This window comes from Coffea arabica, chromosome 3e, assembly GCF_036785885.1.
Source record: "Coffea arabica cultivar ET-39 chromosome 3e, Coffea Arabica ET-39 HiFi, whole genome shotgun sequence".
NCBI classification, from domain to species: domain Eukaryota; kingdom Viridiplantae; phylum Streptophyta; class Magnoliopsida; order Gentianales; family Rubiaceae; genus Coffea; species Coffea arabica.
In genome coordinates this window covers 4,637,242-4,654,587 of record NC_092315.1, presented here as the reverse complement: position 1 = coordinate 4,654,587, position 17,346 = coordinate 4,637,242, and the positions used below count along the sequence as shown (strand labels likewise).

Here is a 17,346-nt window from a genome sequence, read left to right as displayed (position 1 = left end):
TCTACATGTCAAAATCCAAATTACAGTAACTCATGGCATGGGTTTTTTTTTTTTTTTTTTTACATCTTTTTTCCTTCAATAGAAAGAAAGCGCACATTTTTTCACTAAGATGAAAAGCATTGAAATGTTTTGATTTGCTTTCCACGTTTGTCTAAGTAAGTGAAAGACAATTATAACACCAATCCTCCTCCGTTGTCTTTGCATGGGCAAATGCCTTATTGGATACTCTTCCCAGATGTTTTCAGCTCTTGAGATATTGTTAACAAAATATCTTCCTTTTCTGACTAGTGTTTTTGGTAACTATTGAGGCTAAACGGTATCAATCATTGAAAACTTTTTTTAATAAAAAAAGATCATTGAATTCAATATTTGTTTAAAGAAAAATAATTTCATTCAATAAATTAGTACTAATGGCAAAAATACATCAAATCAAACATGATATAAATACGTACTGATCTGAAATTAATAGATACAACAGATTTGAAAAATCAATATAAATAAAAAGACAAGTTCCACCATATCTTTCATCCAATGAATCATTGTAGACTCATAGATTTGTGCATATCTTCTAATGGTTAGATTTAATTAAAAGTTGGTTCAAGTCCAAAGAGATGTTTAGACTTGACAATAATAAACGGAGAAATTACACATTTGAGAAACTAGATTTATAAAATCTCAAATTTCACAGAAAAAGATAAAACTGAAACAAAACTCTCACAAGGAAGAACCCTAAGAGAGTATAAAACTTTCATTAGAACGATGTAGGAGAGAATAAATTATCTCTAAAAGATCCCTTATCCTAAAAAATAAGAATCTCTCACTAGAAAATCCTAATGAAAATTAATTAAATTAAAAATATTAGTTAAGTTGTCCCCCAATAAAAGCTTTGTTTGCCGCAGGCAAATCATATCTAGATAGATAGAATATAAATACTCTGTTTAATATTTGATTTACTCTCTCTCTACTCCGTTAGAAGTAAACATGCGATTTAATCTTCTTCGAAAAGTTATTTTCTTTCAAAAATTTTTTATATTTTTCATAAAAGTGATTTTTAATCACCCTTTTATTTTACATTTATCAAATCATTACAATACATTTTTTTAATAAAAACTCGAGAAGGTAGCAATACCACTCTGATTCTTCCTCTCTCTGCTCTGTCGCAAAATTTCCAGTCACGTTCGTCAAGGTGACTAGTCTAATAACTAATCTAATTTGATACAAACGGCCTACAGTTTTGTCCTTATATGACCAAACCTGACGATGGATAGCGGCGCTTCTACCGAAAAAAAAAAAGAAAAAGGAAAAAAATGGATAGCGCCGCATTTTGCTGTCTCTGCCAAACGGGTTCCTTTCCAATCCAGTTTAATATTAGGATTTTTTCAACAAGTGTCCATTGACATTACCCCGTCCTGTTTGGCACTTGAATTTTTTGTCAAATTAATCTGTTACAAATTTTTTAAAAATTTTAACTATAGTAACCTCAAAAGGTTTTTCAAAAATTTTAAACTATACGTTTCAAAATATTCAAAAATTTACACATTTCAAAAATTTTTTAAAGAACTTCTACAGTAAGTTACAGTAAAGTTTTAGACAAACACCCAAAAAATCACTTATCAAACGGGACCATAGATCGTAGTAGTTCACCAATCTAACTAATAACATACGACACAATTTCATTTCATGACACTGCCAAAAAAAGGAGTTTCACTCGATTGGCCTTCCTACGCCGATGAATGCCTACTTTATCTTATTTAAATTATATTTAATTTATCATGCATAAATATATATAATCATAATTATTATAATCCTTGCATTTAAATATTTTTCAAATTAATACTACTGTTTTTCAAATTAATAGTGTAGGAGTAATGTCAAAATTTTTCAGTAGTCAGACTTCCTCCCTATATTTTTTTTAATGCTTATTCGGTGCCCTTAATGCCAAAAAAAAAAATAATCTAATTATGGTTTAATTTAAGAACTGGCGAATGTTAATCCTACAAATTTAATCTTACATACTATGATGAGCTTAAAAATCATTCACCCCGTAAAGTCAAATTGTTTTACCATATACCATTGTCTTGTGTTACGGTTAACGAAGTAGCTCTAATTTATCCACAACACATTTAATTGCAAAACTAACTTATGTGAAGATATTAGGAAAAGAGGGAAAACAAGGTCTCCTGTTAGGAGAGGGATGAATTGAATGATTCAGAAGAAAAAATGTAAGGGAAAGGTTGACATTCGGGTCCTCTTGCATATATTTTACAAAAAAAAGGTCTCCTGTCAATCTAAGGTGTTTCTTTTAAGGGATAATTTCATAAACCTCCCCTGAGGTTTTATGAAATATCACCTAGCTCCCTTGAGGTTTTTAAAATCTCACTTAACACCCCTTGAATTGACATTTTGGTAACATTGGAAGCCTTTCTAACCAAAAGTAATATTAAAAATTTCATGTTTGAGAAGAGAGATTATTTTAGTGCCTTTAATACCCTTAGGCTATAAAAAAATGAACATTTTACAAACCAAGGAAAAAAAGTATTAAATTGGAACCATCTTAAAAGTAAGGAGATGAAAATTGGTAAGATTTTATGTTACAGCCAATAGTCACTTCTACAGTAGGAAGAGATAGTAAAAGCAAATACTATTTTTTGAACCATTTATACAAATAGAACCTTTCATAGCGTTGAAGGTAATTAACATGTAAAATCATACATTTGAGCAAAAAAAATTTAGTAATAGATGAAATTCAACTTTAATATCATACAAAAAATTTACTCAAAATAGACAGACTTTTTTTATGGGTGTGAAATATGAAAATTTTATTATAGAAAAAGTCAGAATTTGAAAAATTATTTGGAGTTTCAATTACTTTATTTCTCTTACGCTCTACATGAATAGGAATAAATAAATAAATAAATAAAGTTGTGAAACACCAAAAAAGGAAAAAAATAAAAAGAACCTGCAGCTATTCTTCTCCAAATGCATTGAATATTTCATTAATTAAATCCTATATTTCATTGACATTTGCAATTCAATTATACATATATATGTATGTATGTATGTATGTATGTATGTATGTATGTTTGTATAGACATTATTAAAGAAAAGTAGGAAATTTAGAGAAAGGAAAACAAGTTCAGAAAATTTAAATATAAGGGTATTATTGACAATTCATCACCTTTGATATTAGTATATGGCCCTACCATCACTTTAAGGGTACTAAGTGAGATTTTAAAAACTTTAGGGAAGCTAGATGATATTTCATGAAACCTCAAGGGAGGTTTCTGAAATTATCCCTTCTTTTAATATTGCAGGTTTAAGCGTGGCCACGCTACCAAAAGCGCACGATGGAAAATCGCACGGTACAAGTCAGAGTCTGGATTTTGTCCTAATGTCTGGCATGATTCTACTTTTGTTACAATAGATAAATCCTTTTCTTTTGAAAGGGATAATTTCATCTTAATATCTACACTAATGGCATCAAATACGCCAATGATCCTGATACAATAGATCAAAGAAATAGTAAACTTGATCATAATATTAAAACTCCAAGAATATCTTCCATTATATAAATATCACCGCAACCTAATAAATCTGTGTATGCCTTTGAATAATAAAAACTACTTCAAATGCAGACCCCAAACCCTAAGACAACTTTATACCTGATTTTCATATTTTGTTTCTGAAATTTATCAAACCCGTAATCTAATTCACTAAAAAAAGACCCAAAAAAAAACTCTCATTAGGATATTCTATGAGAGAATAAAACTCCCATTAAAATAATTTAGGGAAGAAGAATCTCTCATTAGAAACTCTTCTAAGAGAGAATAACTTCTTACTACGGAACCGAATTTATTCAAACAAAGGAAATAAATCTAGGAAAAGGATCCCTACTTATAGAAAAAGATCAGATGTCTCTCTCCCACCAGATTTGGACTCTCTCCCGCTGAGGCAGTGACTGAGGAATTTTAAAGAGAGCGAAAAGAGAATGAGTTCTAGAGAGAGGTGTAAGAGATCGCAAACACAATCTAACAAGGAATAATCCTATTCAATTGAAATATAGTAGTATACCTAGTGGGGCTTTCTTAGGCCTGTTCCGACCCGTTTATCCGACGGGTCTTCTACTCTATGTTCCGGATCTGGATCTGGATCCGGATCCGAGTCGGGCCTACTCGAAAAAATTATCAAAACTTACAATTTTTAATAAAAATGAGAAAAAAAATATATTTGTAAACTAATTTCTAACTAATATAAAAAAAAATCAACTAAGAAAAGAAATCAAATTGACTTTACTCAAATACATTACCCTAATCTAATTATATTGATAAATATATATTTTTTAAATTATTAATCCATTTATATCCGGATCCGGGTCTAATACGGGCCGGAATACTATATTCCGTATCCGACCCATTTTTTGTTTGACAAAACGGATCCGGATCCGGATCAGAATAATGGAATTAAATCCCTATCCGTACTCGCAAAAATTTCACGGATCCGATCCGAATTCGGGTCTAGATTCGGACCGTTGACAGGCCTAGGCTTTCTTGCGTTTAACTTACAAATTCCATTCTAGGAAGGATGTAGGAAGCAGAGGGGGTTGAAGGTTGCCGAAAAGGACTGTTGAATAAACAACTCACGAATTTTATTCATCCACCTATCATTGTCCTTTTAGTTAGACAGAAAGAAAAACGATTGACAAACCAAACATCGTTGCATGCTTGTTTACGTTTTCACGGATTTAGATGAAGTTATTTGTCTAGGACATACTTCCACAAAACTCCAATTGTACATTTTTAAGGGTAAATTACACTTTACCCCCTATGGTATAATTAATTTTTACATAATTTCTTGTAGTTTTAAAAACTATATATAACCCTCTCATAGTTTGGATTAAAGTATCAAAGTGATGGAAATGATCATTTGTAACAGAACCTATAAAAATGTTGAAATTACCTTTATTTAAAAACTAAAATGGTTGAAATGGCCAAAATATATAAATATAATGTGCATGATACTCTAACCCCATATAATTTTATATTTTACTATATAACCCCCTTATTGTTTAGTGTTTTACCATATAACCTTCTTATAATTTTTAAAATATATACATAACCCCCCTGTGATTAATAAATAAATTTCAACTTTACATAGAGGTATTTTTGATATTTTAGTTGACTCTGTTATGGATTACAAATTTCGTCACCTTAACACTTTAATTCACATCATGAGGGAATTATGTATAGTTTTTGAAACCATAGGAGGTTACGTAAAAATACTAAACTATAGGGGGTAAAGTGTAATTTGCCCTTTTTTAATTACTCTTTCGTCACACATAAAACATTTACTCAAAAACACCCCCAAAAATACCGATTCAAAAGAAGGCAACTCAATTTGTTAGTTAATTTTATATTTATTTTAACATGAAACGTGATAATTCTATGTTAGTGGCAGAATTTGTAGCTGTGTTTTACAAGTTAGTGTAGTAGCTAACTTTGAATAAAATTCATTTCTGACACATGTTACTTTAGATGAATAAAAAGCATATATAATTTCACTACATTTCCAACCCTCAAATTCGTTGAACAATAAACAGTGTCCCAAGCCCCTAAACTCATTGAAACCAATTAAATTGAGGTTAGCTGATGTTGCCATAGGTAAATACACTGATTGTTTCTTTCTTACTTCTTGAATCCAAACTCGGAAGGTGCCCAGCAACTTCAATGTGGTTAGCAGATTCGGCTTATCCAAAATCAGCAGTATTCTACTGCAAATCACCACGTTTCAAAAACTTGAGTCCTCAAGCTTTTGTGGATAATGTGAGTTCTTCGTGCCATTGAGTTGGTAGTTGGTACAGACGCAGCCTAACCAAAAAGGAGCTAAAACAAATTGGAATTAAAAAAGAAAATAAAATAAGCTATCAAAGCCAGGGAGAGGGGACCAAACAAGAAAGATGTAGCACAGCCACACAACGACAACTAATTTTGACGAATAACTAAAACATACGTGAACGTTAAGTGCTAAACAACGTCACTTCAACTAGACCAAAAACAAGTTGATTAGTTTTTCATTCCTCAAAATCTTCAAAATTTTCAAATTAAGTCATAAGTTCTAGTCTCACTATATTTCAGTTTTTGCCAACTTATATTGGTAGTCATCTCACCATTTGTTCTTACTTCTTGAATCTAAATTAGGAAGCTGAGTGACCAGCAGCTTCATTTTGCGTATCATCACGAGCTTCAGTTAAAGCTTCAAGCTCAGTAATAATGTAATACCTTTTTAATATGATGTATGTGAGATAAAAAAAAAAGTCAATAAACTGTAGTACCTTGATAATATGATGTGAATGATGTATGTAAGATAAAAAAATATTTGGAAAGTGTTTGTTAGGTAGAAACGTCTCAAGAGAAGCTATCAAACAGTTCAATATATGAGTCAGGAACCCAACTCTGATCAAAAAATTTAAACTGTTAGGTCTCGAACCTTTACTAACATATTAATTGCTCTTTTTCTATCTATCGAATCAATGTGGAATATAATCCTTTACTTATGAATTTAGCAATGTTTATAATGAAAGCATATAAATTTGTGTAAACAATTTGCTATTCGAAAGCACTTATTATTTTATTGCCACGTTTCTTAAGAAATTTCTTCTTGTGGAAATTATGAGTTTCCAGTTTCCACATTCATAATGAATGTAATCTACAAAGCAGTGCCCAAGCTGGATTATGATATATGGAGCAACTTCCCAAATTCTAATTAACAAAGCACCTAAACTTTATTCTTGTGGAAATTATGAGTTTCCACATTCATAGTGCACGTAATCTACAAAACAGTGCCCAAGCTGGATTATGATATATGGAACAACCTCCCAAATTGTAATTAACAAAGCACCTAATCTTTTTGAGAAACACGAGGGCGTGAGGGGACCTCAAAATAAAACATATACCGCAGCCACTTGACGATAACTAAACACAATTAATAATCGCAAGAGGCTAATTACATCCATCAATCTTTAGACAAGAAAGCTAGCTAGTAGTCATTATCATATCTTTAACTGGTTAGGCAGGCTAGGATGCTTACAGATTCAGAGAACATGGTCTGTTTCTTCTCCATTTCACGTGTGTATTGCTACTGTTAAATGGTTCCAATTAAAACATCTTCTTCTCTAATTTATTTTTTGTAGCTTCTTTTTGTTTTTTGGTTTTTTGTTCTGTTCTTTTTGGTCAATCTTTTTCCTTTTTCAGCAGCTTATTTTTAACAGTCAACTTCGTCCCCCCCCCCGGCCCCACAAAAACAACCCACCGATTGCCATCTTGATTTTCTCTGCTGATGCTCCATTTTTACTTTTTTCTGAGAGACTGATGCTACATTTGCAACAACGTATCACTTACTGTTGTCACACTCAAGCATATAATGATCCGGATATTCATTTATCTTATCACAGTGTCCTTTTCAGTTTTCTGGCTGTCCTTTTTGTGCAATTATAAGTAGGGTAAAATCCACTTTTTCTATGATTTCAAAAACTATACATAACTCCTCATAATTTGGAGTAAAGTATCAAACTAACAGAAATAATCCTCTATAACGAAACCCACAGAAATATCGAGATTACCCTTGTTTAAAAACTAAAATGATTGAAATAACTAAAATATATAAACATAATATGCATTATACTTTAACTTCTTGTGAATTGTGTTTTACCGCATAACCTCTTTATAATTTTCGAAATATATACACAACTCTCCTGTTATTAATAAATAATTTTCAACTTTATATAATAATACTTTAGTTGACTCCATTATGGAATGCAAATTCCATCAGTTTGATATTTTAATCTAAATCAAGAGGAGGTTATGTATAATTTTTAAAATTATAGGAACATTATGTAAAAAGCACTAAATCACGGGAATAAAGTATAATTTACCATTAAAAGTATGCATTGATAAGTTTTAACAGTAGAGATAAACTAAATTTCTATAAGCTGGGCTAATTTTGCCATTTACGTGGGTTCTTCAATTCACAAAAGGTCGGTTCGTTGCTTTATTGTCTACCTACTTTAGGGGCGGAATTTGAAAATAATGTCAAAATTTTGTAATAGGCCCGCATTTTGTTTCTATTTTCTGTTTTCTTTTTGTGATTATCATCCGCATTAAGGCGTAGAATTTTTTTTTTTTAAAAAAAGAAACTATCTACACCTTGCAGTTATACTATTAGATAATATTTTTTTTATAAAATATAATATTCATCCCATGGAATCTGCACTAATGGTAAATAATACATTGAACATATCAGCGACACAACTAATTTGATTTTAAATCTGAAAAATCACTAGATTTAAAAGATCTAGAAAATAACAAAATTACACTACAAAACTCCAACAGATTAGACAAATTACGAACAATCCAATGAATATCTTTACATGTCAACACTACCAAATCTCCTAGCCAACTGATTCAATCTCAAAGTCGATCTTGAGATTTGACGAAATAATCCAAGAAACCCGAGATGTGACATACAAATCATACAAATTTGGAACAATTTTTAGATCTAATAAAGAAACAACAAAAAAAAAACTAAACAAAAATGCCACCAAGATACCCTAGGAGAGACTCTCTAAGAAACTCTGGAAGAGAGTAAGACTCATACGAATAAATATTAGGAGAGAAAAAACTCTCATTAGAATACTCTAAAAGAGATTTTATTGAACATAAAATAAAATCGAAAGAGAGAGACCTCGATTTGAGACCAAGACCTCTCTTCATGGACGAAACCTTAACTTGAGACCAAGATCTCTCTTCGTGGAGGAAAAAACTATTGGAAGAACTCTTGCAAAAGAGAAGACAGAGAAACTTTGGTGGAGAGAGAAAGAGGTCAATTGGATAATACTTACTAGATCCAAAGAATAGCAAAATGCGGTAAAAAAAATTTGGGAAATTTGCCAAATTGGTCCCTAATATTTACCAAAAACACTTTTTTAGTCCCTAACATATAAAATCAGCCAAAATTATCCTTCACATTTAAATTGTGATCCAATTTTGTCCTAATGCTCATTTTTGCTCCTTTCTCCGGCTAAAAATAGCACGCCCCTCTCACGTGGTCATATTTTCAAGGGCAAAATTGGAAAACGCAAATCCCAGATCCACTGGGAACGATCCCTGACCTCACTATCTTTATCTTGCTTCGACTCTCTAAGGACAGATTCACCACAACGGATAAGTGAGGTCATGAAGCATATTTGGAGGTGATCAGAGGCCGGAGAGCCGAGAGTAGACACGCAGTGTAGAGATTCACCCGGGATTCCTCCTGGGTCTGGGTTAGTTTCCGAAGGGAAAGCAGAGCCTCCTCTTGCTCGAACACTTGAGAGCTCCGGAGCTTGGTCATGAACTTGTCTTCTTCGAGGGAGCTAGAGTGACACAAGGACTCAATATCTGAGGAGGACAAAGAACAATAGCAACAATAAGGACGGGTGGTTAAAGGTAGAGGAGTGGTGGGCCTGTTGATGACAGTGGCGGCAGTCACAGATTCCTTGGAGCTGGCGGAAACTTGACTAGGCGTCCGAGTCAGCTCGGTTTCTTGGGAAGAGAACTTTGATAATTGATGATTAGGCTTCTGTTGGGAACGGGAAGCGAGCAATAACGTACGAGCAGAAATCGAAGGGTTTGGGAGGAGGGGTAAAGAGAGTAAAATGGCACCAGCTGAGAACAACGGACTTGAGGGCGCGAGGTTAGGGATGAGGGTGGAGAAATCAGGAACAGAGCTATCGAGGAGGGTGGGCCTGAAGTTGAGGGACTTGCAAGCATCGATGCAGTTACGCTCGAAGGAGTGGCCGGAGGAGACAATAATGGGGTCAACCATGAGGGAGCCGGGATGGGGCAAACGAATTCCGGAGGAGGTTGGATTTTTTGCTTTGGGGATTTCTCAAAGTGGATTTTCCACTTGGGTAGCTGCTTCTGCTTGGCGCCACTACCCATCTCCCTTTTCCATTGTTGTTTTGATCTTGAAAATGTTTTCATATGTGAGGGATATTACGGATCGATTGGGAGATTTCAAATCGGGTAGGTATTGCCGATGATGATAATGATGATAGCAGTAATCTTATCAACTTTGAAAGAGGAATTGTATTGCTATTACAATTGGGGACATGATGATGATAAGATTCTACCGCTAGCTGATGAATCTCTCTCTCTCTTTGTCTCTCTCGGTGCACAAATTGCTACACAGTGTAACAGACTAGCCAGTTGAGTAAAGCTTTTGTTTTCCACTTTTGCCCTTGAAAATATGACCACATGAGAGGAGCATGTTATTTTTAGCCGGAGAAAGGAGCAAAAACGAGCATTATGACCAAATTGGATCACAATTTAAATGTGAAGGACAATTTTGGCTGATTTTATATATTAGGGACTAAAAAAGTGTTTTTGATAAATATTAGGGACCAATTTGACAAATTTCCCAAAAAATTTTATCTCCAGCTTTTCAGACTCCAACTAGGCAGTTGAAACTGATTTACTGAGCGAGTTGACCCAATTATTAAGCCCACAGGAAGGACAAGATTGTTCACATTTTGTTGCCAAGTCCACCTACTCACACACACGGGCCAAGCAACAGGTCCAGTATGTTAAATCAAGACAAAATAAACAGAAATAGGACAAGTGGAAGATGGTTTAATCATTATTAAATAGGGTAATTATTAAAAATACTGCACTTTTTGATTCATACACTCCTATTTTCGTTTGTTAGACTAGAAAGCCCTTTTCATTCGAATTCACTATTTTCGTATGAAATCTTGAAGTGTTACAACACATGGGTACATTAGTCTTTTCACCACACAAAAGAAAATGGAAGTGTAAACATAGAACAGTGAAGAATATAAATCATTTCTCGAGTACAGGGAAAAATCCAGGTGTTAACCTGCTTATACCCATTTGTGAGGAAAGGTAAGTAACCACATTTGAGGGTATACCTTGTATCAGCTAGCAAAACATCCTGCATGGGACCTCCAACCATTAGACTTTTGGCTGGCGAATCAAACCCGCCCGGACTAGTAAAAATGAACTGTAATTTTTATTGTCATAATTCGTTTGCATTTTTTATTAAACACGCCCGGGAAAGTAAAAAAAAAAACTATGATATTTGAACTTAGAACTTCTTATTTTTGAAGTCTCAACTTTAGTCATTAGATTAAACTCTTATCGAAAAGTTTATCTATTACTAATTTTTTTTTGATAAAATAGAAGCCAATATTATTAATAAACTAGTTAAAAATCGTCCAATACAATTTGTTTGACAAAAGAAAGCACTGCAGTAATGATAGAAAATACATAAAATAAAATATATCTATCTAACTATAAAAAATAATTAAATTTTGCTACAAAATAAACAAGATTATACTTCTAGATCTAACATATTTATCTATTAAACTAACTTCTTTATTCCCATGTCCCATGGAATTTTTGGACTTGATAGCTTACCAAATTTATTTTTAGGAGCTTTAAAGTTGAGGAGCCTATGGAGGCCTTCTGGCGTTTAACAGTCTATGGCAGGAAGGAGAGCCGGAGAGGGTGGAATATTATTCAGGAATTTTGAACATGGATACACCAAACGTACATTTGCTTGTTTTACTATTTCACGAATTCAGATGAAGGAACATAGGGATGGGATGGACGCTCTAATTTTACTGACCATTCCTAGCCATTAACTTTTTTTGAAGTACTACCTATCGTTATCCTATTTTCTTTATCGCTATATTTTAGGTAATCTCCCCCTAATTATTAAAACTTTCCTAAATGAAAATAACGATTCGAACTGAGGTGACTCATTTGACGTCGTATGTGATTTGACATGCAAAGTGATAATTCCATGGTAGCGGCAGAATTTGTAGGTTGGTTTTACAAGTAACTTTGACAATTTCGACACCTGTTACTTTAGATGAACAGAAAAGACAGATTCAACAGATCTCCATTCCTTAAATTCGTTGAACAATGTCCCTTGATCAAATACACTTGATGTTAACTGATGTTGCAACAGGTGAATAGACTGATAGGTGGTTCTTACTTTATTTTTTTTTTTTTTTGTGCTGACGGAGTGGGTGTCCGGGTCAATCCTTATGGGGCCCGACTAATCCCACTCCGATCCGGGAGGAGAGGCCCCATCCCCCTAAACACGATAACCACGGGACTCGAACCCTTGCGGGCACTGGACACTAACTCCTAAGGAGGCTTGCTGAGACCAACCGAGCTATCCATGAGGGCAGGACTGTCAATGGGGCTGGGCCAACCCAAGCTCGGCTCGCTCGGCCCGACAGAAAGCCCGATGAGCCCAATCATTTAGTGAGCCGGTCTGAGCCTGAGTCTAAAAATTAGGCCCGAATTAAATGTGAGTCGACATTGGGCCTTATTAGGCTCAAACCCGATATAGACCCGGCCCTTTAATTACCTATATATATAATATTTATATTTTGATATTATGTATAATTATATATCCAAATATATTATTACTAAATACTAAATATATACATAAATTACAAAACACAAAAATACATCTAAAAACTCTTTCATGAGCTTTCTTGAGAGTCAATATTGGTAATGCATAACTAAATCTCTAATTTTTCTTATTGGTTGAGTAAATTTTTGTATTGGCATAATATTGGTTAATTTTTTTTTGGTCTACAAATACAAAAATCATCAAGCATATTTGGATTTAAATCACAAGATTATAAAAAAAAGTTTCAACTTTTAAAGATATATTGGCTTATGATCGCATGTTTTATTACTATTTTTCATGCATTTTGAATGGATTAAATATAAATATTATTGAAAAATTTTTGGTTTATATACGTTTTAAGAACTATTATTTGTTCATGTTTAGTTTTAATATTATAGTCTTGTAAATATTAAATTAGTTTTACAACTTAATAGTTATAGTAATTATATTAAGAAAATTAAAGAGTAATAAGTGAGATTGGGTTAAACCCGATTAAGGCTCACAACCCGAATATTATGTGAGTTGAGTATGACCTTCACATTTACGAACCCGAAACTCATAGCCCAAAACCCGAAAATGATTCAAATTAAATAAACTGAATTTGAGCTCATCAAAGCCCGGCTCATTAGGCCCAATTGACAGGCCTAGGGGCAGGCAATTTTGGTGGGAGGCAAGGGTTGAATCCCTAATCTCCCACCCCACTAAGAGAGGTGGTGGCCACTGAGCTAGAGCTCTGTGGTTGATAGGTGGTTCTTACTTACTAGTTACTCTTCTTACTTCTTAAGTCCCAATTCGGAAGGTAACCAGCAATTTCAACTTATCCAAAATCAGCAGAATTCTATTGCAAATCGTCGAGTTTCCAATGTTTACTCCTAAAGATTTGTCAATATTGTCAGTTCTTGCCACTGAGTTGGCACAACCTCAGCCTTAACCAAAAAAGGAGCTGAGTATTCAAATGATGTTGCAGGAGTTACTGCATGAGCACTAAAGATCAAACGTCCTAACTTATTGACCCCAAGTTAAGAAGCTAACCAGCAGCTTCAGTATTGTATCACAGCGGGCTTCAAGTTCAAGGTCAGAAATATTTTGCTACTGCAAATTAGTATCACGTTTTGTAAGAAATTTTTCTCCTTCTAGAAACTGTATGATTTTGCACATCCACATACACGTAACCTACGAAATAAGGCTCAAGCTGGATTATGGTATTGATCTAGATCAACTTCACAAATTAAAATTGACAAAGTCCGTTCCTTCTTTATTTCATGTGGTATTGCTACTGTTAAATTGTTCCAATTAGTTAGTTATTGAGGATACCTTGATTTAGTGGTTAAAATTGAAGATCTATCTCATGAATTAGAGGTCCTTTCCCCCTACCCCTCCTCGCTTCTTCAATCCCTTCTTTGTGGAACATTTATAAAATAAAAAAAAAGGGTTCCAATTAAGGCTTCTTCTTCTCCTTCTCTAATTTGTATTTTGTGGCTTCTTTTTTGTTATTCTCTTTCGGTCAATCTTTCCAGCAGCTTATTTTTAACAGTCAACTTCATCCACAGCCGTTAGCCACCTTGATTTGTCTCTGCTGATACTACATTTGCAACAACATAACACTTGCTGTTGTCACACTCAAGCATATAATTATCCGGATATTCATTTAGCTTCTCACGGTATTGGTTTCAGTTTTCTTGAGTTCTTTTAGTTATGTTCGACTGTAAAATATACCTACTTGCACTTATGAGCCAAGTGGACTCAGTTTTGGTTAAGGAGCAAATCCCTCAAATAGTCGTTCAAATTTTTTTACTAATCCATGTTTGGTCCTCCATCTTAACAATGGGACATAATAGTCCTCGAACAAATATTTTTGGACCAAATTGGTCCATATGTGGCAAAACAATCAAGAAAATTCAAATCTCACTACTCTTTTTGTCAAATTTTTTCTTGACTGCTCTACTATGTAGGGACCAATTTGGCCCACAAAATTTTGTTAAAGGATCATTTTGTCCCTTTTTAAGATAATGGACCAAACGTAGATTAGTAAAAATGTTAAACAACTATTCGAGGAATTTGCTCTTTAGCCTGGCTTAATTGGTTGTAGAAAATTTTTTAGAAAGTTTTAGAAAAATTTGAATTTGAAATTCAAAATTTGCTTACGTATCATCCATCCAATTGTTATAGTATATATACTATAGTATATATAAAATTTGCTCTTAGAAAAACGAAAAAAAAAAATCTCAGCCAGCCTACTGTTTATTAAAAGTATAATCATTATCCGTTGCGTTGTGCTTATCCTGTGTGGTTAAGGCAGGTAATACGAAAAGCTGCGGTAAGAAGTGAGAACGATGACCCAATAAGTAAGCCCACAGGAAGAAACAGACACACAAACTGCCCTGAGAAGACCATTTCCTCAAACAATGGGCCGACCAAAAGGCCCATCTTGAGAATCATGACGGACAAGCTCTATTTGAATCTAGGAAAAGAAAATTGCAAGAAAGAGAGCCCACAGGAAGATGACAATTATTTTTCCACACGCATTTGGATATCAAGAAAAAGAATTGAAAGAAAAGGGGAAGATTATTGGTAGTGCTACAACTCATGGCCACACTAGTCTTTTCACAACACAAAAACAAAAGCAGCGTAATTAGGGATGTCAATGGATATGGTGCCAAGTTCTTACCCACTTAAATAAATTTTCTACCAAATAATGTAAAGAATTTTCTTACCCACTTTAAAATAGTGGAGTTGAGAGAGCTGTTTGATCAATGCAATTTCTCTTTTGTCCATAGATGAGGAAATGGTGTTTGTCATAGGCTAGCTAAATTTGCAAGTAAACTAGTTAATGATGTAAAATGGGACGCTGGCTTTCCAGTGTGGATCAAAAATTTTGCACAAAAAAACTATAGAATAGTTGTTCCTTTTTGTAACTAAAACTTGTATTATCAAGTTTAATGACATAATACAATACCGTTCTGACAAAAAAAAAAAAAAAAAAATTTCTACTAGATCGTATGGGTATAATTCCCATACCAAACCCAGCGCGTTCTCTCAGTCCTTAAACTTAATCAAATTGTTCATGAATCCAAAATACAAGCAAGCATATAGTAATTCACAAATCTAGAAACTAACTTTTATTTGTTAAACATTTTGTTGGAATAAAACACAGGTTAAACCGTTGAAGTCATAGTTAACAATTCTATCATTTGCAATGTTGAAAAAAAAAAATTACTTTGAATCTCATGTCGAAGTGATCAAGATGAAATAAAAAAAAATGATACAAGAATTTCTTAGAAGATGAAATGGCATTTTTTTTTATTAAGTGTGATATTCCGAATCCACAATAATCTCTTTTTCGCCAAATAAAACCAATAGTGTTTCCAGTTTTTACAATGATCATTGCAAACCTCTTTGAGATAAATAGTATCTTCTCCTTGTGAAGTAAGACTCAGCATTCAGTTTGATTTCTAACACATGGGCCATCGGCCCACTCGATATTGACTCAATTTTTTTATAGGATAGTTGCTTAAAAGAAGAAACTTCTAAAACAAAATACTTTTCATTTTTATTATCCCTATTTGAGAGGGAAAGAAAAAAAGAAGTACCACTTTATGTGCCTTAAGCTAATCCGCAATAATAATGTGAGGGGTATTGGATAAAAAGCAAAACAGAGTATGACACTCTTATCGTCACAAAAGGTGTGTGTTCTAATCTTACTGTCAATGTAAAGGCTGAATTGATGGACGACGTATAAGAATTTCTATAATAGACTTATGGTGTCGAAAGCATATTTTGATCCATAGAGGTGATCGAAGTCAAACTCATCAAAACTTTATATTTACTCAAAAACAGGGAAAGAGCGATAACCGATAACATGGGATGCTGAAGCGACGACCAAGCCAAGCCAATTAGATATGTATTAATCTCCAAAATTAAAACGAAAAATCAACGTATGGGAGTTGATGATGGATATTGTGATTTACCATTTAAGTGAGAGACTATATTTATAGTTTCTTTTTGCCTTTACAAAGTGACACTCACTTTAGGGTTTGGAGAACACATTTGCCTTAATAAATACTAAAGAAAATATGAGAATAGAGGCATGGGGACGCATTTGCCTTAGAAAATTATAAAGGAAATATGATTTAAATACATTCGATGAGAACTAGTAGTTTATCAACGGTGGTATGGGGCATTTTGGACAAGTACAAGTGATATTGCATTGCAGTTTAATCAAATGTGACAAAATTTCTATCGCTAATGTAGCCAAATATCCCATAGTACTTGTCAAGTTCAAGAAGAGTATGATACTCGTGGATTAAGACACGAGCAAATGCAACTTTGCATGTTCTTCTTCTTCGAATTGTTTTCGTTATTAATTCATACAAAAAAAGAAATACACACGTACTGTTATGTGTTAGTGCGTGTATTCACATGTGTTTCTGTATGTGGAATTGACGAAGAAAAACGTAAGAAGATACTAGAAACTAGAAAATGGAAAAGACAAAATCGAACTTGGAGATTGAAAATTCAGAGAAAGAAATCAACACTTCATAGGAAAATTCAAACCATAGGTCCACCTCACGTGACCCTATTACTATACCAAATTAAACCTTGTCCGCAAAGAACTTTGACGATGTTGCTCATGTCGTTCTCGGTTCTCCTCCTCCTCCGCCTCCTCCTTCACAAATATCTTGGTCAATCCACAAAACCTCGTCTCTTTCCCCTTCTCTCAAGCCTCCATGTTTGGATTGCTATTTTGTCAAGAAAAATTTTAATATTTTTTATTAATATATTTTTCATTCATTTTTTTATTTTATATATATCAAATCGTAGCAGTAAATTTTTTTATTAAAATTTCAAAAAATAGTAATTCAA

The 17,346-nt window shown here is 33.5% G+C and overlaps 1 protein-coding gene across 1 annotated transcript; it reads right to left on the bottom strand.

Moving 5' to 3' along the window:
• Nucleotides 1-9,225: 9,225 nt before the first annotated feature.
• Nucleotides 9,226-9,858, bottom strand: LOC140038775 (U-box domain-containing protein 40-like). The gene has a single exon (XM_072084046.1). The coding sequence runs from the start codon at nucleotides 9,856-9,858 to the stop codon at nucleotides 9,226-9,228; it is 633 nt and encodes a 210-aa protein (XP_071940147.1).
• Between the last annotated feature and the right edge of the window lie 7,488 nt (nucleotides 9,859-17,346).

Coding starts and splice junctions, on each gene's coding strand:
- LOC140038775 (XM_072084046.1), bottom strand. CDS start 9,858: ATGGTTGACCCCATTATTGTCTCCTCCGGCCACTCCTTCGAGCGTAAC.